At 45.1% G+C, this 22,394-nt stretch overlaps 1 protein-coding gene across 1 annotated transcript in view; it reads right to left on the bottom strand.

Annotated features, from left to right (window-relative positions):
- Positions 1-844: 844 nt before the first annotated feature.
- Positions 845-22,394, bottom strand: part of LOC138757700 (trafficking kinesin-binding protein 1-like) — a 178,657-nt gene continuing 157,107 nt past the window's right edge. The window contains exons 23-26 of the mRNA XM_069925458.1: positions 15,926-16,252; positions 14,378-14,446; positions 11,572-11,674; positions 845-2,741 (exon numbers count right to left, since the gene is read on the bottom strand). Coding sequence (XP_069781559.1) covers positions 1,946-2,741; positions 11,572-11,674; positions 14,378-14,446; positions 15,926-16,252 — 1,295 coding nt within the window. The 3' untranslated portion in view covers positions 845-1,945. The remainder of the gene's footprint in view (positions 2,742-11,571; positions 11,675-14,377; positions 14,447-15,925; positions 16,253-22,394) is intronic.

Genomic DNA, 22,394 nt, shown 5'->3' on the forward strand with positions numbered 1-22,394 from the left:
TGAATCTTTCAAATGGAGTCAGATTTGGCTCACATTGTCATGGACCGACCGATCTCCACTCATCCCATTCACTCACCTTTGGCCTATTGCCATCTGCACCCTGGTGATTCAGGGGCTTGTCTTTATAAATTCTCTGACTTCTCCACCCCCTGAGACAGGGTGCTCCAGACTGCCCTAAGTGTGAAAAGATCAAATGTTCTTGATCTTTTGATCGCCACTACACTGTAGCGTATCAGTTCATGGTAGTTGAGCACTGAGAGCAACCTCTCTCATCAAACAGTCTCACTCAAACTCTCTGCCCTCTTTCTCCTGCACCTGCATATCTGGCCTCCCATTAAATTCATCCAGACAAGTCATTACATGTCTGCCCTCAATATTCTCTCACAGAAGTTAATCCTGAACCCTCGTTGATTTCTTGTTGATGATAGCCTTTAATTGTCCCCAGTTTCACTCTTCCCCAAACTGGTTCAAAGTGTTGACCTTTCTGCTTCAAGCTCATCATTTTATGATGCTCAATTCTTTTTGGTACCTTCCCCAATGTCTACTATCAGAATCAAATTAAGGACCACTCTTTCATTTCATTTTTAAAAATGTTAATGATACAGCAGGGTAGAAGGCCCTTCCTACTCATGAAACTTCTGCCACCCAATTATACCCAATTAACCTATCAACCCCATACATTTTGAAGGGTGGGATAAAACCTGAGCACCCGGAGGAAACTCACACTGTCAAGGGGAGAACGTACAAACTCCTCACAGACACGGGGATTCAAACCCGGGTCGCTGGCACTGTGATAGCTAACTGTTTTGCTTCCATTCCAGTGGAAAATTAGCATACAACCAGGTGGTTTACAGTAATTTATTTAAACTTTTCAGTAGACAAACAGTTGTTGTAACTTCTCGTACATTACACCTCAATCTTGCAAGTGTTGAAAGTATTAAAGTGTATCGTGTCAGAGGGAGTGTTTGCCCTGATTTGTGGAGAAACTCGCCTTCAAACTGTGCTTGCTGTGGGATTTCTTTCTTCAGTAGATTGATAGATACACACTTGTTATCCTAATACATTCACAAATGATTTGTCCTCCGAGTTAACAGTAACTTGTAGTCCCAGCAATGTGCAAACATGGTATAAAACTGAAACAAAATTTCAGCACTTAAAAACATTGCACAATTATGAAATAATGAGGCAGTAATCGCAAGTTCCTTGACTGCTGTCTCAAACGACATTCATTCAGCTTACAAGGACGTACAATCAGATTGAAAGACGTGCACAGATTGATGTATGACGTGTGCTGGACACTTATCTACAACCAAAAGTGCTGATGAGGATTTGTTGGTGAACACCAATCTTCCTCAATGCATCTATTCAAGTAACTATACAAGTCACACTAACACTGCATTTTGTAATAGGTATGAGTGCTGATACCACTCCATTGCTTACAACTACACACTATCATCCTTTAGGCAAGGAATGCAGGGTTTGGGGAAAATGAGACTGGCAAAACCACATTTCAAGTTAATAGCAAAATCATATGCTTTAAAAATGAAACAAGTTGATGTCTCCTTAAAATACAGTGCATTAGTTAAAATTATTTGCTCTGCTTTGTCTATGCCGCAAGTATGCTCCCGGGGAACTTCAGTTGTACAAAGCAGCTCCAATTGTACCGTGCGGCCAAGTTGATAGTGTTGAACAGTGCAAAAGTTGATCAGCTTGCCTTGATTAAAAAGTTTCTGAAAATATCCACTTCAAGGTGAGTGCATGTTTTAAATCAGAGTACTTCCTTAATATATACATATGTATAGATAGGTCCTTAAATTAAATTAGAGCTGACTTTGAATTCAGGACCATAAACCTATGTACACATCATACAAAGTTTGTTCTGTCAGGCACTAAGTCAACACTGCAAGTGAATAGATGGGTAGTTGCTCAACTCTGTGGTTAACCTTCATGGCAGGTCAGTCTGACTGGGTAGCTTAGCTCCCATGAGGATCCCTGAAGGCATTGAGGCAGGCCCTTTCATCTGCATGCTGGCTCCCACCATGGTGGGGAAGCTACGATTCCGCCGGATGCCCGTGTTTAGTTGGAGTCCGCCCACGGCGCTTCGAACCACTTGCGGGCAGCCTAACGCCAACCTCTCATCAACAAGGCCACCTTGGGTGAAGGCAGTCACTTTCCCTTGGCCTCCGTTGAGGAGGGGTCCTTTCTCATCCCCTGTGCAGGGGCCCTGCGTGGGAAGGACCCCTACCTGGACCACCCTACCAATGCCCAGTCTCTTCACCCTGTCTACCAGGTTGATCCTGGAGATGCTGACCTCTGTCTGGCTTCCGCTGTGCCTCGTCCGCCTGTCACCACGCACCTCCTTCAGCATAGAGCTGGCTGGCTTGGAGGCCAGGAATGTGTCCTGACTGCAAGGGCCTTTGAATTCGGGTGATGGGAAGGGAGAATGCAATGGTGAATTGGGAGGGGTGGATGGTACAATTGACAGTCTAGAGGAGTGGAGGTTGGCACTGGGACTGAAGCTCATTCTGCCCCAGCTTTGAGGATTGTACACAGCTGCCGAGATTCCTCGCTCCTTCAGCATCCTGACCAGCCCCAGTGAGGTGCTCATGGTGGTCGTCGACTCCCGCAGGTTCGTGAAGGATTCGGCCAGGCTCAAGCGACGAGGTGTGCATGGAGTGCCAACTGGAGTTGATTTCAGGTTACCCAGATTTCCACAGGCTGGGGCAGGTGCAGAGTTAAGGCTAGGAACAGAATTTTCAACAAAAAGTATTTCAGGTTAGTTAAACAGCTTAACAAAAGGCAGTCAGATAATTATACAGTGTCAAAACAGGCCCTTTTGGCCTAACTTGCCCACACTGACAAAACAGTCCCACCCACACTAGTCCCAAATCTCTCTCAACCTATCTTGTCCTCATCCACCTGCTCCAGCAGCCCGCTCCATACACCCATCATCCTCTGTGTACAAATGTTACTCCTCAGTTTCCTGTTAAATCTCCCCCCTTCCCCCCCACCACCTCACTTCACTCTACTGATTCCCCTTCTCTGGCCACAAGACTCTATGCGTTTCGTAGAGTAAATGCAAGCAGGCATTTTCCACTGAGGTTGGTTGAGATAAGAACAATAGAATGTGGTACAAGGATGAACAGTAAAATGTTTAAGGAGAACATTATAGGAACCTTTTTGTGAAGAGAGTGGTGAGATTTTGGAATGAGCTGCCAGCTGGTGGTAAATGCAACCTCAATTTTGACATTTAAGAAAAATTTGGATGGGTGCATCGATAGGTGAGGTACGAGTTCAGGTCAATGGTAGCAAGTAGAATAATATTTCAGTAAGAGACTAGATGGGCCAAAGGGCCTGTTTCTATATTGTGGCCTTCTCTGGTTATATGGTTCTCCAGCCCCATGAGATTTTCCACATCTCCTTGGTGTCCCACTTTATCAAATATCTTCTGGAAAGCTATTTCCATTGGTTCCCTATCAACAAAGCAAAGGACCTCCCAGTGCCCAACCACTTCCCATTGCCACACTGACATGACTGTCCATGACCTTGTGCAGTCAGGTGCCACACATAAATTGGAGAAACAATACTTTAAATCCCGTCTCAACATTCTCCAAGCTGACGGCATCCATGTTGACATCCAATTTCCAAAACCCCATCCCTTCCCCCCACTACCACTTGGTTTTCTCAATTTCCCTCCTGGAGGGATGGTCCCTACCCTTCCCTTCTCTTTCCCCTGCCCATCACCCGTCCAGTTCTTTCTCCAATCACCCACCCCCTTTCCTTTGGCTGATCAGAGAGCATCTTTCTCAGCCCTCTGCCCACTTCCCACTTGAATCTATCTACCACCTGCTAGCCTGTCCTACCTCTCCTCCACTTCCCTCCTTCTTAATTTGGGCATTTGTCTGATTTTTGGCCCTCCTGATGCCAAAATGTCGACTTCCTATTGCTATGTTTCTCTTATACTTTTGTGTACTGTACTAGTCAGAATGAGGTTTATTGTCATGAACCTGTGTCACAAAATTTGCTGTTTTGTGCAGAACAAGGTGCAAAATTACTTTCAATTAAAATTTGTTAATTCAAGATATAACAATACATGTTTAGTGTAAATGTTAGCATATGAGGAATGTTTTTGAAATCACTGGAGTACAAAAGGATGAGGGGAACCTCAGAGACATTTTGAATGCTCAAAGACCTGGACAGAGTAGATGTGGCAAGGTTGTTTCTCATGGTAGGGGAGCCTCAGACAAGAGGGCACAACTTCAGGATAAAAGAGTGTCAATTTAAAGCAAAGATATGGAGAAATTTATTGAGCCAGAGGGTCGTGTGCCTGTGGAACTTGTTGCCTTGGGTGGCTGTGGAAGTGAGGTCGTTGGGTGTACTTAAGGCAGAGATTGACAGGTATTTGATTAGTCACGGTACCAAGGGTTACGGGCAGTGGGGATGAATGGGAAGATGGTTCAGGTCATGATTAGAATGGTGGGGCGACATGCTGGGTTAATGGGCCTACTTCTGCTCCTACATCTTGTGTACCCGATCTACTCCTCCTGTGATCTTGTACACCTCTATGAGATCATTCGTCATCGTCCAGCCCTCCAAAGAATGAACCCCCAGCTTGCTCAAACTTTCCCTATAGCTCAGCCCCTGAGTCCTGTAAATCTTCTCTGCACCCTCTCCAGTTTGACAACATCTTTCCTGTGGCAAGGTGACCAAAGCTGAACACAATGCTCCAAATGGGGCCTCACCTATATCTTGTACAACTGCAGCATGACCTCCCAACTTCTATACTCAATACTTCAATTGGAACTACCCCCATAAAAAAAAAGTCCTGGCATAAGCATCTTTTATTTTTAAACAGTTGCATACAACATTAACAAAAAATCCTCAGAATTAGATGTAAAAAGCAATTTAGTGCAGCAGCTATGTCCCAAACAACATACAGCAAAACACTGCAATGTGTCCTTGGTTCACCCTGAGAGGAATGATTCCAAGGCCATGCACTTCTAACAGATATTAGCATGTAAATGATACAAGAAAACAAGTCACAGATTGCATAGGCAGCATTTTACGTGGTGGATTCCAGCCTCAGTAAGTGTGGAGTGGTGTCGAATGAGGTTGAGATGGAAGGATGAAGGGAAAGAAAGCATTCCAGGCCCAATTTGTAGCTGTTACTTTAACCCATGGTGAGAGTGAGCTGCAACCGAGGAAGAACCACTCTGGGGAGAGATGATGCAAAACCTTTGGATGACAGGGGAGATCAGGAGTGCAGATAATGTGGGAGGTCAAAGGCACCAAGACACCAGTCTGAATTTTTTTTATATATATACAGCAAGGTAACAGGCCATTTTGGCCCACAAGTCCATGCTGCCCAAGATGCACCCAAATACCCTACACTCTGGTATGTTTCAAACAGTGGGAGGAAACTGGAGTCCCCAAGGAAAACCCATGCAGACACTGGGAGAACGTACCAACTCCTTACAGACAGCAGTCCCAATTGCTGGTGCTGTAAAGGCATTGAGTTAACCACTACGCCAATTGTGCTGCCCAATTGTCAATGGTTTTTGGGAAATGAATTTTAGCTCGACCAATTCCACCCAAACAACCAAAGGACGGTTGTCATCGAGGTGTCTTGCTGCTTCACAAGGATTATAAAAATATGGGTCAGCACAATGACATGGGCCAAAGGGCCTGTACTGAATTGTAATGTTCTAAGTTTAAACAAAAGCCAAGAAGTCTCTCTAAACTCACTGAAATGTGTTTCTTTGCACAGAGTGCAAAGCTTTGTCAACTCTGGCCCCTCAATGAACTGACTGATCTGAAGAATGAATGACAATTATTGAGGCCTTTTCATATTCTCTCCTGTCAACACAAGAATCAATAAATTAATGGGCACATCAGGATTTGGGCAACTGTGGAGATTAACAAATGCAATCCACAAGTGTATGTGGTGCTTGGAATGAAATGCGTGGAAGGACATTGTTCCTTCCTTTACTTCTGTTTCAGTTTCCTATTTCAGTTTTGGCCATTCCTTTCAGAAAGGATTCGATGACATTGAAGAGGGTTCAAAGAAGGTTCATCAGGATGATTCCAGGAATGAAAAGGTTCTCATATGATGAGCATTTGACAGCTCTTGGCCTGTACTTGTTGGAATTTAGGAGAATGAGGCAGGATCTCATTGAAACATTTTGACTGTTGAAAGTAGATGTTGAAAAGCTGTTTCCCATGGTGGGATAAGCTAGGAAAAGAGGGCACAACTTCTGGATTGTAGGATGTGTGTTTAGAATAGAAATACATAGGAACTTCTTCAACCAGAGGGTGGTAAATCTGTGGCATTTGTGGTCACGAGCAGTTGTGAAGACCAGACCATTGGGTGTATTTAAGGCAAAGATTGGTAGGTTCTTGATTAGCCAAGGCATCAAAAATTATGGGGAGAAGAATGGGCAGTAGGGGTGAGTTTGAAAATTGATCAGCTCATTGATGGAATAGTGGGGCAGACTTGATGGGCTGAATAGCCTATCTCTGCTCCTATGTCTTATGTTTCAAGCAATCCAATATGATTGAAAATCAGGGAACCAAACTGTTTGACAAAATTACTATGAGGTGAAACATGAAAGTCTGCAGACGCTTTGATTGTAGTAAAAATACAGAAATGCTGAGGAACTCAGCTGTGTTCATAGAAGGTAAAGATTTATTACCGATGTATTGGGCCTGAGACCTTCTTCAATGTCTTACTGTTAAAGTACTGCCTGCACAGATGCACATTCAGGGTTGTATGTTCCCCGCTATATGAAGTCCAAATTTTGACTATTCGAGAGATCAATGTTTTAAATCAAAGGAAAATGACAGGGAGGGGAAGAAATTTATCAGTGTTTGCAGTGAGAATAAGCTGCGACTTTAATCGCTTGTAACCAGAAGAGAAAGCAGAAAACCCACGAAGATGGGTGGCCGTGGCCAAAGCAAGGAAACTTGGGAATGCGCCGAGAACAAGAGAACGTACTTGGGAGAGGCTTGAGCACCGAGGTGCCATTTAGAAGTCAGCATTAGAGCAAATAGAAAACATTTATGTTTATCGGAGTGGGTGGTGGGTGTCAGCAGCTGAACTATTCACGATTACAGAGAGTCATCAACTACAGATTAATCCAAAACAGTAACACTCACAAAATGTACCCTTTGGCATGGTGTGGATGATAGATGCAAGTCTTTTGCAATAAATCCTAATTGAGCAAGCCTCATGTCTACAAACCCTTTACCACAAGAGTTAAAAGGGAAGCGGTTACACATCCAGTATTCATGAAACATCTAATGTTCTATAGTTGTCAGCTCTAAGGTAATGGGGAATGAGACCACACAGTCTTTATGGCACTGGACTATTATTAACTCCGTTAGCCCGGACTGTTTAACCCAGAGACAGGTGTTCAAATCCTACCACTGCAAAAGTGGGAATGCAGGTAGTTCATAAAAAGTTAAGATTGTCAGGTTGTGGCCTGAACCTGACCATATCTCCTCGTGGATGATGCCCCTACTCTCTGCAGCTCATAAATTGGGAGTAGTCTCAGTAAATATAACTAAATGACCAAATTGTTGTCAAACCCCATTTCCAATGTTGTTCAGGAGAGGAGATCTGCTGTCCTTACCCTGACCTACACTGTCTTATGATGCCACCGAGGTTGATACTTGCACCTTGACCACTGAAAAGCAACCAAGTTCTTTGCTGAATAAATTTTAATTAAATCCTGCTTAGTTGAGAATAGGATATACGAAGATGGCTGTGAGTTTGATCTGTGCTTTTGTAAGAAAACAAAATCGACAAGAAAGTAAAATTGAAATGAAAAAAAATACCTTGAGTTGAGTGTCAATACTGTCAGAATTGTGAATATTCCAACAGTAATTATTTCCACCTGCTTACTCTCCTACTGTAAACCATAAGGAGAAAGAATGATTAAAACTTCAGCTATGACTCCAAAACAAAGCAAAAATAAAATTAAAAATTGATAAAAGGTTTGATGTCTTAAATATTTTCAATGTAATAAATGCTCGCATTACATACAGTCCTCATGAGGTGTGAACAGTCAAGCAGACTCTACTCCAGAACAAATGGCTAACTCCCTCCACTAGAGTGGTATCTGAACATTTACCTATTGATTCTCCATCATCAATTTCTAAATATGCAGCATCTTCTGAAACTTTTTAGAACCCCATGTGTGCTGACACGCATTCAGTAACCCCGTGAAGAAAAACCTCAGTATCCAGACCCACTTCTGGAAGTGGGAAGATTTATTGGGCAAGGATAAATCGCAATCTAAACCTTCTTGCAAACCGTATCTACACCACTCTGCGTGAAATGTACTTTTACTGACAGGAAACTCATGAAATTCTAGAACTACAAGCAGAAATTATTCCTAGCAAGTCAAGGGTTTGCCAATTTTCAAATTGAAGAAATAAACAAGAAAATCTGCAGACACTGGTGTCTAGTGCAGTACACAAGGGTGCTGTAGAAACTCAGTATGTCAGGTATAGGAAGCAAGAGGCAGTCAATGTTTCGACCTGACCCCTGAAGTAAGGCCCATCTCTAACTCTCTCTCAGACATTGGTGGTAAGTTGTCACCTTCTGGACTTCCTAATAGAAAGACCACAGTCTACCCTGGTTGGCGGCGGAACGTGGAGCACCATCATGCTGAGCACTGGTGCATCTCAAGGTTGTATGTTCAGCCCGTTCCTTTTCATGCTACTGACCTATGATTGCATCACCACATCCAGCGAACCAGTGAAACGGTTGGAGAATAACAACCTGAGTCTCAATGTGGATAAGACAAAGGAGATGATCATGGACTTCAGGAGGCCCAGCGATGACCACCCTTCATTACATATCAGTAACTCGGTAGGTGAAAGAGTAGAGAGTGCTAAGGTCCTCGGAGTCCCTTAAGCAGTAACCTATCCTGAATACTTAATTTGTCAGGAAGGTGGAACAGCTACTGCACTTCCTAAGAAGATTGAGGCGGGCAAGGTTGCCAGCCATTATGTTTTACAGAAGGTTATTCGAGAGCGTCCTGGCTGGCTGCATCACAGTGTGGTATGGCTGCTGTAGAGCATCAGATCGGAGTTCAATCCACAGGACCAGACGAACAATTTACTGGGATCGTTGTTGAAAGAAGGCTCACAAAATCAGTGAAGACTCCTACCACCCACACATAGCAGAATCAGAGCCAGAACCAATAGCTTCTTCCCAAGGGAAATGAGATTGCTAAAACCACTCTCTGTACTACTAATTATTAACAATATAAATTTTAATATATGTACATATGTTGTGCACATATTGTTTGCCTGTATGCACTGTTCTGCATCATGGACCAGAGAACACCATTTCATCGGATTGTATTGACCCAAATGGGTGGCATATAAACTTGAACTGAACCATATCCTACTAGTGAAGGTCCTCCCACAGTGGTGCTGATTGGGGGGGGGGGGGGGGGGTGTCCAGGATTTGGACCCAGTGATGACAAACCAGCGAGTTACGATGAGGTGGGTCAACGAGGGAGGAACTGGCTGATGACCTTTGGGTCACTTCAAACTGGGAGGCTTGGAGAAGCTGTGCAGGAGACACACCAAAGCCACTGTCTGTCAAGGCTATAAACTGACAATTAAAATGGCACTCCCAGGACTGGAGCTTTGAACAAGCTCTACTGGAGCAGGAGGCTTATTTTGCAAAAGTCCAATTGCAATTCTAACTTAACCTTGGGAATGAAACTGCCGATGTGACCTGCTGAGTTTCTCCAGATCAAGGAATTGGATTGGCATCGGCTGTGAATGAACAGGCATTTAGGAAAAAGCAACCAAACAGTGTAGTTCTCCCACGATTTAACCGAGGTTTGGTCAGGCTGTGGGTTAACTAGTTGGATCAGGAGGAGTGAGTATTCTGGGGTGCTGCACCATCATTGTCCCAAAGAATTTGGAAATTTGTTTCCGTGGAGCTTTCCTGCAAAGATTCATATTGCTGAGGTCAAATCCACAACTGGGTGCAAGAAACAAGGCAGATGAAACAAGGGTATTTTCTCTGTGCAGTTGCTTTCTGAATTCAAGTTAATTAATTAGTGAGAAACAGCACAGGTATTACCTTGTTGTCAGTAATTACAAATCTGTAAACACACAGATCAGCTAGATTACCCAGACACAGGGAACTCGGATCATTAGTTTGGCACACAGCAACATTCCAGATCACCAAAGAAAATGATTCCCAGCCTTGTTCCTCCCTTCTGAGATATCACCTCATATGCATAAACCAACAATGAAACTAAACACGCAACAACAGGGTTAAAGATGATGTAGTTGGGCACATCTTGGTTACATTTGCTAAACCATTCACATTCCAGCATGCTTGTTTTCATCTGAGCGGGCCAGCGTTGGTCACCGGCATGGAACCTCACCCCAGAGGGTCAATCTCTGCCCACAAATTCCTCATGCCTGATGGCAAACTGCAATCTCATCATCCACATTCTCTGACCTGTGGGAAATCATGTGCCATTAAGAGCCTGTCTGTTGCATTTTTGCATCAAGCCATTGCTTGGTCCAAGAACAAAATAGAAATGTTTAATCTAAAGGAAAGGTCTAAACCTTTGGGTTCTGCATCAAAATCAAACGACTAATTTGAAAAAATATTTTCAAATTTGTTTGCAATGAAGATTTAAGACATTAAAAGGCAGGCACAGGGATAGGTCATGGGCTGAATGAAGGCAAATGGGACCAGCTTGGGGTGGACAACTTGGTCTGTGTGCACAAGTTGGACCGAAGGGTTTGACTCTGTGCTGTAAACTCTCTTGATTATGGGGGAGATACTGGACATGTGTATAATTTTTAAAAAATAAATAGCATTGTTAATAATAATGTTTATTTTTTTATCCCTCTATATTATCACCTTTTGCTCTCTTTTTATGTTTGTGTGTTTTATGTCCATGGGAAGCTGCCGTAAGAAAGAATTTCGGCACATCTGTGCACTGTACTTATGGAAGTGACATTAAACTTCATTCATTCAAATTTTACAATCGGTACCAGATGGCTGAAGTAACACTAAATGGGCCAGTTGTTTAGAATTCAACTCAAGACATAAAATGTCTCCATATTTCTTAAAAGTAAACTTCTAAGGGTTTTCAGTTCTCTTCATTACTTGATTCTCCGTCAAACATTCGAATTGGAGTTCAAGGTTTAAATGAGTCATCTGCACAAAAGTTGCAGAACTCAGGACAGTTTAGATATGAGCAGGTTCATGGGTGATGGGGCTACAGAAGGCAATTGGGAAGGAGGTGAAAGGTCAGGCATGGTGTGACAAGGGCCAAATGGATGAGTGCTGCCTCTAATTCTGATGATCCTGCACTCACTGTGTGGTTCCTCGTGCCACCCTCCCTTGGTTCAAACACTTGACCAGTGGGAGGGAGGAAGCAGGAGATAACAATGCTGCAGCACCTATGGAACGGCAACAGCAAATCATTCCGCACCTGATCTGCCTGCAAGGGGAACAAGGAAAGAAACAACCACTGCCAATACACCGCTCCAATGTCGCGTCAAGGCAGAGTCCGCGCTTACCTGGAAGTAACTTGTGCAAGCTCGTCAGAGGGGTGAAGGATGCGGCAGGTGGTGAAGGTGAAGGTGGAACTGGTGTGTGACATACATTTACCAGGATAGTGAACTGAAGGAAAAGGAGAGAGAAAAGGGAAACAGCAGAAAACACATACATCAGCAGCAATTCAACAGCAAAGAATCACTAAGTGTGCCCAACCCTCTCCACCGCCAGTCACAGCTCCTGCACGCAGAATCAAGGGCTGGTGATTCGGTAAATTTGCAAGTCTTTACAAACTCAGAATTTTCCCTTTATTTTGCAGGATCAACAGGCTGTCTGGGTTGGAAGGGGTGGGATACAATCATTTTTTAAAAATTTCATTACATTTCTGTCAAGAGTCAAACTGATAGGCATCAAAAGGCAGCAGAGATTGATTGTTGCACCTGAAACAGATCAAAACTGATGAAATTACATCCCGATTACACAAGCTCACTCAAACTAAGGGACCACATGCTCAGGTTAATTCAGAGGTACAGTTAAGGAAAGCCAAGACTTTAGAGGGTGCTCCAGTGTCCCTGTACTGAACAGAGATGGCGTCCCCAAATCTACAGACACACTGGTGGACAGGCAGGGAAAGGGAAAGAAGAGAGCACAATTTAAACAGGGCAACACATACTTAGGGTCTGAGGGGGTGACAAAGCCATGGTGGAGCCAAAACTGTGCGCACAATTAAGATGGTGGGGAGGTATTCATAATTATACAAAGGCTAATGCTGGACTTTACATTCACTGTAGCAGCAGGCAAATTCCAGCAACATACAGTTCCAGGTGCTCCATTCCTGGAGCACAGGGATCTGCTCTGTGTCCCACTCCTGGAGCATTGAGATCAGCTCTGTGTTCCACCTCTGGAGCACTAGGGTTAGCTATGTCCCACCCCTGGAGCACTGGGATCAGCTCTGTGTTCCACCATGGAGTATTGGTATCACCTCAGTCCCATCCCTGGAGCACTGGGGTTAGCTCTGTGTCCCACCCCTGGAGCACTGAGATCAGCTCTGTGTTCCATCCCCGGAGCACTAGGATCAGCTCTGTGTCCTGCCCCTGGGCCACTGGGATCAGCTGCCACACTGGAAACATCTCTGAGTCTCATCCCTGAGCATGGTGTGGCATTTCTGTGTCCCACACTGGGAGCACTCTGATCAGCACTGGTCTAACCACCGAGGGAGCTTAGTAAATTTGCAGAACAAAAGCCAAAGGGTTAATTACAAGAAGCAATTATATAAATAATTTATGTTGAGGGTAAATGATTAAAATGCTTGTGGTGATAAGAAGAACCGGTTGGAATGAAACCCTTTCTGTTGGATGAGTGTCTGGGACCAGCTGTGCAGATAAATCATTGGGACCAGACCCTCAGGAACATGGTTTGGAAACTGGTGACGCGATGTGAGGGGGGAAGGTTTAAAATCTACTTTCGTACAGTGGAAGTGGGGCAGCTGTTAATTATAAATCTAAATCCAAGAATGAGCAGGTATTAATGAACGAGGAGCCCTACGGATTAAGGAGAAAAGGCTGTAATGTGGAGGCAGTGAGACACCATCTCATTCGAGGCAGAATGGACTCATCCTCCATTACACGGGGACCTGGCATAACGCGCAACAAAGCTCTGAATTTCCGCTCATCGACAGGATCAAAGCAATCTGCTCTTTCTTCAGAGAGTGGCGGTGTGAACTGAAGCGCTGTTAGGCAAGAGCTCACAAGAGTCAGTTCCTGAATTAGAAATCATTCCATTTCAATCTACTTTTAAATGCTGCAGATTTGCTCTTCAATTGAAGGTGTTCTTTCAGAATGAATCACAGGGTTGATCCAGGCTGAAGAGTATTTGAGAAACACATCATACAAGCAATCTTTATCGAATCACCCTGTCAATCACAAATGTTTCCAAAACTGCAGAAAACTTTAAAATGAAAATACAAGCTAAATTTAAAAAAAAAGAATCTTGAGTTGTTGAAGAAATAAAAAATCCACTTAAAGGAAGGTACAAATTAGAACAGTCAAGATAATTGAACTTTACATCAGAGAAGAAACCAAAGCAGGAACCTTGAAACTGGTAAAAAACTGATTGGGGCTCCCTGTCTCAGCTATCCAAATACTCTATGCCCTTCAAACTAACTCACTGGACACAAACTGTAATGTGTGACACCAAATTACAAGGTTATATTTTAAAGGTTTATAAATGTATATATTTTCCAGACACTCTCCATCGAGTCTGCTGGGAAGTGGTGGGAGAAGGTTGAGGGGAAGCTGTTAGCCCTCCCCACCCCTTCCACCGTGAAGACAAAAGCCAGTGTATGCCCTTGATTTCCCAGCATTCCTGCAAGCCAGCTCGCGGTTCAGCCTAGATTTATAGTTATGTCAGGCAGCAGTGTTGGGAAGATCCTCTTGCAGTTGAGTGGGGAAAGAAACATGCCAGGACCATGCCTTGATTAATTCTGGAAGAGAGGCAACCTCCCATAATGTACACTGACGTGCACATACCAACACCTTCAGGTTGTCAGAGGGCAAATGTGGCAGGAGAGAAACAATGGAACATGATGAGCACTACATTTTCTCCCATGCATTCCAAATGGCACCTTGGAAAACACATGGACTTCCGTGTGACTACTGAACCATCTACCCTTCAGCAAAGCAGCGAGAACCTTCCACCTTCTGACAAGCTGCCAAGTTAAAGTACGATTCTCCAAAATCAGTTGCACATGATTTAAACATCGATGGGAACGAGCCTGTCATATGAAGAAAACACAGCCACAACAAATGAAACACACCGGCTCAGGAATACCTGCTATGCCTTTGGCAGTCCAGTTTCCCAATGCAAAATATTGGTGGGAATCAATTGGCCAGGCAGCATCTGCTGATGAGAAACATGGTGAATATTAATTGGTTCAGTTTCCACAGGCACTGCCTGGCCAGCTGAGTGTTTCCAGCAGTTTCTGCTTTTATCTCAGATATCCAGAAACTGCAGTATTTTGGCTTTGGACAATATTCAACCACAGACCACAGTTAGCTGCTAAAATGAAATGTTAAGGAGTAGATGAACCTTCTACTTTATCCAACATGGTGTGGATTCCAGGGATTGGTATTACATGATTTCTATTAATGTCTTGGATGAAGAATGGAGGGTTTGTACATGGCACAAGGGTTGTAGGCATTGTGGATAGTATAGAAGGTTATAGGAATACAGGCAGGATGCAGAGTTGGGTAGAGAAGTGGCAGATAGAGTGTAATACAGATAAGTGTGAAGTGATGCACTTCGGAAGGTCACCTGAAGGTCGAGTACATATGGAGGAACATAAGAGATGTTGGGCTCCAGGTCCATAGATCCCTTAAGATTGCCTCGCTAGTTGATCAGTTGGTTCAGAAGGCATATGGTATTGCTGCCCCTTCATTTGTCAGGGGATTGAGTTCAAAACCTGTGAGGTATGTTTCAGCCCTATAAAACTCTGCTTAGGCCACAGATGTAGAATTGTGTTTAGTTCTGCTCGCCTCATTACTGGAAAGATATGGAAACCTTAGAGAGAGTGCATAGGAGATTTACCAGGATGTTGTCTAGATTGGAGAAAGTGTGTTTATGAAGCAAGGTTGACAGAGCTGAGGCTTTTCTCTTTGGAGAACAAAGGATGAGAGGAGTATAAGATTATGAGGGGGCTTAGATAAATACCAGAGGACATCTGTATAAGGTGCGTGGAGGAAAGTTTAGGAGAGATGTCAGAGATAAGTCTTTCATCCAGGGATAGGTACATGGATGTAAGGAATAGAGGGTTATGGGTATGAGGTAGGGAAGGATTAGACTGTTGTGGGATAAATTTACAAAGGATAGCACAACATCATGGGCTGAAGGGCCTGTACTGTGCTAGAACGAGTAACGTTCTTTGACAGAATCTCACTTCATTGAGCAGGTGAGTTGCAAGATCACCTCAGTCATTTCAGCTTCACCTGATTTCTGGGTGAAGATACAACTTTCTCGACTTAACACACTTCGAGCTTGTTATTCACAATATGACTGTTAATCCCTATGATGCAATGACTGAAAAACACACGTGTCCTATCCATTCCAGAGTGAAAAACAGAGCCGATTTCTAAAAATTCCTGACAGAAAATAAAGGTGCAAGGTAAATAAATTCATGTTTCAAGTAGTCCAAATAAGAACTTTAAACAAAAAAGACGATTTCCAGATGAAACCCAGTTTCTGGGGCCATGACTGCTTCAATTAGAAACTGGTGTGACAACAGGAATGCATTATTTAACAAGGCACAAAATTGGATCGGATATAATTCAATGTGAACCAAAAATTTAGCGCCCTGTCACATGACAGGAGATGCTGCCTCACCCGAAACCCCATCACCTTCTGCTGACTCCTGCTCCTCCGCTGCGTCTGGTTGAGCCTGCAGCGCTGAGGCCTCGCTGCGTGACACTGGCACTTTGTCATTCGACCTCTCACCTGAGGTCTCCCTGTACTGCACCGTGGCTGAGGCCGAGAGAGCCCGGAGCGAGCGGGCGCCCAGCTCGTCTTCCTCATAGTCTGTCAGGTGGTACACTTGCTCAGTGTCCAGCTCCAGCGGACGGAAACCCTTGGTGACAACCCCTGGCCGGGGATCCAAAATCCCGCCCAGGTTTGGCTGGGCTAGCTGTTGCCACTGGTGCAAGGTTGCTGAACCTGCCAATGCAAAAACATCAAAGACAAGGTTGTTTCAAATTAAACACAATTACATATCTGAGCATCTTTGCGACAACAGTGGTGGCTTCATGCATTTGTGCAGGAAAGTCTGCAGACATGCAACACACAGACGTGCTGGAGAAACTCAGCAGGTCACGCAGCATCCATAGGAAGTAAAGCTATATTATTGAAGTTTCAGGCCTGGCTCATCCTTAAGGCATGGATAAAAACAGGCAGGTGTCTGAATTAAAGGCTGGGGAAAGAAGAGGGGAAGAACGGAAGGGAGAGGAGTCCAAACCAACAGAGAAAAGGTGTTAAGAGGAGAGGTGTGAATTGATTTTGGCTCTGTTAAAGGAGACAGAGGGAAATGGGAAAAGAGAGAAACAGAATTAGAGTAAAGGATTCAGGGAAAGATGGTGGGGAGAGGTAGAGTTTAACAGAGATCAGAGAAGATGATATTAATGCCATCCAGTCGGGAGAGTGCATACATGAAAGATGAGGTGGTGTTGTTCCAATTTGCAGGTGATCTCAGTCTAGGAATGCATGAGACCATGGACAGACATGTCGGCAAGGGAACGGGTCAGGGAATTGAAATGGGTGGCCACTGGGAAATCCAGGCTATTGTGGTGGGCAGAACCATAGTACCATGCTACTTTAAGTTTCTTCTCAGGACCTGGGGCTAACTAGGTGACCTGCCCCTTGCCATTCTTGGGAAAGTTGGGGAGTGGAAGGTGGGGGTGACCTGCCTGGAGCTACCAAAGGGCCTCCCACTCAAGGTGCACTCACAAAGCTGCATAGCTTTGTGCTGCTGAGAGGATCAATTCAGTGAGTCAGGAACGTTGTGTGGGCTTGGGGTGTTCAGGAAGGATGGCACCATTTCCCTTTCCCCAATCAACATCAGTGAGTCATGGTGCAGTGACTTCCCCTGACACTTCCTCTTTATTCTCCAGATTGAATCAACCTGTTAGAATCAGAGAAACCTAACACTGGTGTTAAACAAGAAAGTCTTCAGATACTGGGGTGGAACGCAGTACTCAAACATGCTGGAGATACTCAGCAGGTCATGCAGCATCCAGAGGAAGGCAAGGGTAATCAACATTAGTTATTCTTCCTCTGGTTGCTGTATGACCTGTGCACTGCAGTCAAACACTGGTGCTCTCAGACACTGAAACCTTGCAACAAAATATTACACCATCCAATCAAATGTTTACCATCATTTCAGTTATGGTAGTGGTGCGTTGGTATTTTTATATTTCTTCGGTTCCTTTTCAGTGAAATTATTAGATTAGATGACACTCTAAATTCATCAGAAAATCCAGATTGTACAGCACAGAAACATGTACTTTAGCCCAGCTTGTCCATGTTGACCAAGCTAGACCTATTTTCCTGTGATGGGCCTATATCCTGCTAAACCTTTCCATCCATGTACCTGTCCAGATGTCCTTTAACAGTACAGCTGTCCCCACCTTTACCTTTCCCCTGACTGCTCGATCCACAAATTCAACACCCTCTGTATGAAGAAGGTGCCCCACAGATCCCCTTTAAATCTTTCCCTTCTCACCTTACATCTATGGCCTCTCGTTAATTTTACTCTTCTCAGAACAAAATTAATTCAAAGCTTGTATTATATTCCAATGTTTACAATTAAGCACATCGAGATGCATAAATAAATCAAATTAATGTAACATTTTTCTATGCCAACAACTTCACGCCTTAAAACCAGAATATTAAGAGCAGTTTCGGGCATTTGCCTGTCTCTGGACACAGCAAGAGACAAGAATAATTACATCCCTTCTGCCTTATTCCCCTGCTCAGCTCTTCCCACTCAGCCACACAGCAATATCCTTCCCTTCCACATCCTGAGAGCATTCTGGTGACTTACTTGTGGCCAGCCCTTTGATGGGATGTGGTGATTAGTGGCCAGATCCTCAGATGGGATGTGTGGTGACCTGTGGCCAGCCCTCAGATGGGGTGTGTGGTGACCCATAGCCAGCCCTCTGATGGGGTGTGTGGTGACCCATGGCCAGCCCTCAGATGGGGTGTGTGGTGACCTGTGGCCAGCCCTCAGATGGGGTGTGTGGTGACCCGTGGCCAGCCCTCAGATGGGGTGTGTGGTGACCCGTAGCCAGCCTGCAGGTGGGGTGTGTGTGTGGTGATCTGTGGCCAGCCCTCAGATGGGGTGTGGTGATTGGTAGCCAGCCCTCAGATGGGGTGTGTGGTAACCTGTGGCCAGCCCTCTGATGGGGTGTGTGGTGCTTGGTGGCCAATGGGGCTGGATACCCTGCATAAACGAAGTACACACCCACAATAGCAGCAGCCAGAGGAACTTAGCAAGTCAGACAGCATCTCAGAGAGGAACGGTCAGTCAATGTTCTGTTCGAAACCCTTTAACAAAACCAGTGTGAAGGAGGTGACATTCCATATGTAAAGGGCAAGGGACCCAGAGGTGTGGGAGGTGGAGAGACAGGTAGGAGGATAGTCCATGAGTAATGGGGTGGAACAACCCTCTTTCGTTAATAAAAGGGGATTCCTCCTGACAGTCATGATAAAAGCCACACCTGTGTCTCTGGCAGTTCTCATGCTTTTGCCCTTCCTCTGGGCCAAACAGGTCCTCAATTCCCTCTCCACCAGCTTCCAAATCCTCCGACTCCTCTGCCAACTTCAGTGCAATCCCACCACACCCTCCCCATCCCTGTCCATTTTCCATGGGGATCTGTGTCTCTGAGACTCCCTGGCCCATTCTTCCATCCCCACCCACCCTTCCACACCCTTGGGCATGCTGCTGCCATCACAAAAAATGCAAACCGTGTCCCAAATCTCCCCCCTCACCTCCACCCAGGACCACAGACACACCATCCAAGTGAGGCAGAGCTTTACCTACATTTTGTCCAACCTGATCTACTGCATTCCCTGTATCCAGTGTAGCTGCAGACCACTTCACCAAACACCCATGCTGTGTGTGTGGGCCTGAACTTGAGCTTCCTGCAACAACCATTTCACCTCTCCAACCACTCCTACAGTAACATATCTCTCCTCAGCTACATCCATTGTCAGGGTGAGGCTAGGTGTAAACTTGAAGAACAACACCTCACATTCCTCCTGGATGGCCTTAAATCTAATGGTACGGGCACGGATTTCTCTAATTCTCAGTCACCCCCACCCCATCCACTCCCACTCTTCCCATCTCTTCTTTACATTCTCCTATCCTCTTTCAAACTTTTATTTCCCTCCTCATTCCTAGTGGTCTTTCATGCCTCTGTCCTATCCCCTCTGGGTCCTTCCCCCAGCTTCTCTCCCCCCTTTACATTTGTAAGATCACTCTTTAAAAGAATTTAAATCTGAAGGGTCCAGGCCCAAAATCGTGGACTATTTCTCTCCATGGGTGCTGCCTGGCCTGCCGAGTTCCTGAAGAAATCCTTGGCTTCTTCGAAATGCCAGCATCTGCAGCATTAGTGTCTCTGCTTTTCCAAATTACAGCAGTCTGATTTTAGCCACAATCAGGATAAACAAGGTATAGGGGTTGTGACTCTAATGTGGAGGGGGCATGGGGGTAGGGGTGCGTCCCTCCATAGCAAAGCAATGGAGTTACACTCAGGACAGTGGGAATTGCTGAACAGATCCCATGACAAAATTCAACAGCTATCAGTTGAAGGTAACTGGTTGTGGTAGGCACCTGTGTGGTCTAGATGGTGACAGGTGGATATTAGCGGCGTTACAGAGCCAGCAAACCCAGACTGAAACTGGCTGTGTCTGTAAGGAGTATGTATGTTCTCCCCATGTCTGCGTAGATTTCCTTTGGGTGCTTCAGTTTCATCCTACCTTTCAAAACGTACAGGGTTTGTAGTTTAATTGGGGTATGTGGGCCGGAAGGGCCTGTTACTTTAAATTTAAATTTTAGATTTAAAACTGAAGCATGCTATAACTGTTGGAAGATGGGCATTATTTTATAAACATAGAAATCTAGCAGTCACCAATCATCAAAATAATATTTTTACATTTAGACACCCACAGAGACATATTTATGAGACATATTTTCCAATCCAAGCAACATTAGGACAAGTTATAAACAGCTCACCCTGTCAGTCACCATCCAACCAAAACCATCAGTGTGGTCAACAGCAAGACTGCTGCTCAGCAATGGTTGCTGAAGATTTCAAGTAAAAACAGAAAATTATCTTTGTTTCTCTCTGCACAGTTGCTGCTTGATCTGCTGAGTATTTCCAGCATTTCATGTTTCTTCTTTAGAAGCCTTTTATTTGTTGCTGATGTAATTAGTTGACATAACTGGTCCAGTTCTTATTAAGTCTGCATCTGGTTTGACATTCACATGGATCCCTAACAATCCCCATTGGCAACGAGGTGGGTTTAAACCGAGAAATTATTTCCAGGAGAAATCAACGCTGGTTATTTATCTTTTCCTCCTATGGATGCTGTGAGACCTGCTGAGCTCCTCCAGCATTTTTGTGTTTTCACTGCCATCACTGCATCAGCAGACTTTTGTGTTTCATCCAAAATCAACTCTATCCTGGCAATACGACCCCATCCCACAAAACAAACGCGTATGACTAATATGCCCTGTTATATGAGAGAGAGAGAGAAGGTGGAAATGGGGAAGGAGAGGGGTAGAGAAAGATGACAGTGTAGCCAGAGCCGCTGTAACAGCAGCACTGCTTCTGGCAGCGAGGGAGTGGAGATGCAGTACTCCCACGGGGTACAGCCTCCCAGCCATTTGCCTTCGGCTCCAAACAGGTTTTGAACAGCCTATTTAGGGAACCGATGGGGATTTTTATTTTAAATGTCATGACCGCGGGTCTGTGCTCAAGATGGTGGTGCATAATAATCGGCAGCAGGCCACGAGAAGCTACAGACTTTGGTGGAGTAGAGGACTGGAGCAGGGCACCAGAGGACAGGAAGATCACCACCCTAGTCTGAGAGGGAGAAGTGGAGGAGACGACCTGCAGAGACTGTGACCACTGCGATGGACCAATGAGGGGGCTCTGCGGCTGAGGGAGCCAGTGCATGCACTGGGTTGCTGGAGACTCGAGAATGCAAGGAACCCACAGAAGCTTTGGGCTGCTGGAGACTACTGTTGTGAGACTCGTGCTGGGCTGTGGATTGCTAAAGATTGGCTTGAACTGGCTGGAAGGGTGCCAGGTATTGGAACTGGGTTGCGAGGAGGTGCCGAGGGCATTGGAGGATTCCTGACCGTGTCGGAGATTCAGATCTGGAGCTCAGGTTGGCAATGGTTTGGACCAGACTCTGTGTGGCTGCAGAATTGCTGGAGGCGAATCTATGGTCACTTGGTGACTCTGGGGTGGGGGGGGGGGCGCTCTCTTTTGCTTCTCTTAGTCTGGCTGTAAGATCGTAAGAGGCACTTAGGCAATTCCTGCTGGTGGCAAATCTGTCTGCCTTATAGCAGGCATAAAGCTATTTCATGTAATACGACATTGTTTTATTACTATGATAATGAATTGAATCTTGAAAGAGAAAAATAAGCTGCTTTCAGGTGCTCGGACACAGATAGTGCACCAGCAGACGCGGCTGGGTGAGTGCAGCTGGGACGTTCTGGTGGCCGCAGAGAAGACGCCTTTCTGTCACCTGAACATGCCGGCTGAAGGAGAACCGCGTCTGAGCGAACGCCGGCTCCAGTGGATTATGGCCGTAGTCCCACTGGTGTCTTCAGGTGCAACAGGGGATTCTCGGAGCCGGAGAATATACCTACAGGAGGAGGGTTAGGTAAGTGTTCCTCCTGGCGGGGTTCTCCACTTTCAGGTGGCCACCCAACAGCCACATTGGGGTAGAATAGGCAGCTTTACAGTCAGGTGTTCTGGCCACCTGAAAGCGGCTATTGTGAGAAAGAAAGTGAAAGGGAAAAAAACAGAGTGAGAAAGGGTTAGAAAGAGGGGAGGGGGAGAGAAAGAAGGAGAGAGGAGGGAGAATGGTGAAGGAGGGAGAATAAAGGAAGAGAGAGGAGATAGAAGGGGAGGAGAGAGGAGAGAGAGGAGAGAAAAGGAGGGATGAGGGAGAATGGTAGAGAGAGGAGATGGAGGGAGTAGAAGTTAGAATAAGAAGAGAAAAGGAGAAAGGGAGTAGGCGGGAGAAGGGAGTAGGCAGGTGGAGGAGGAAGATGTATGTCCTGTTC

This window comes from Narcine bancroftii, chromosome 1 (assembly GCF_036971445.1).
Source record: "Narcine bancroftii isolate sNarBan1 chromosome 1, sNarBan1.hap1, whole genome shotgun sequence".
Lineage (NCBI taxonomy): Eukaryota > Metazoa > Chordata > Chondrichthyes > Torpediniformes > Narcinidae > Narcine > Narcine bancroftii.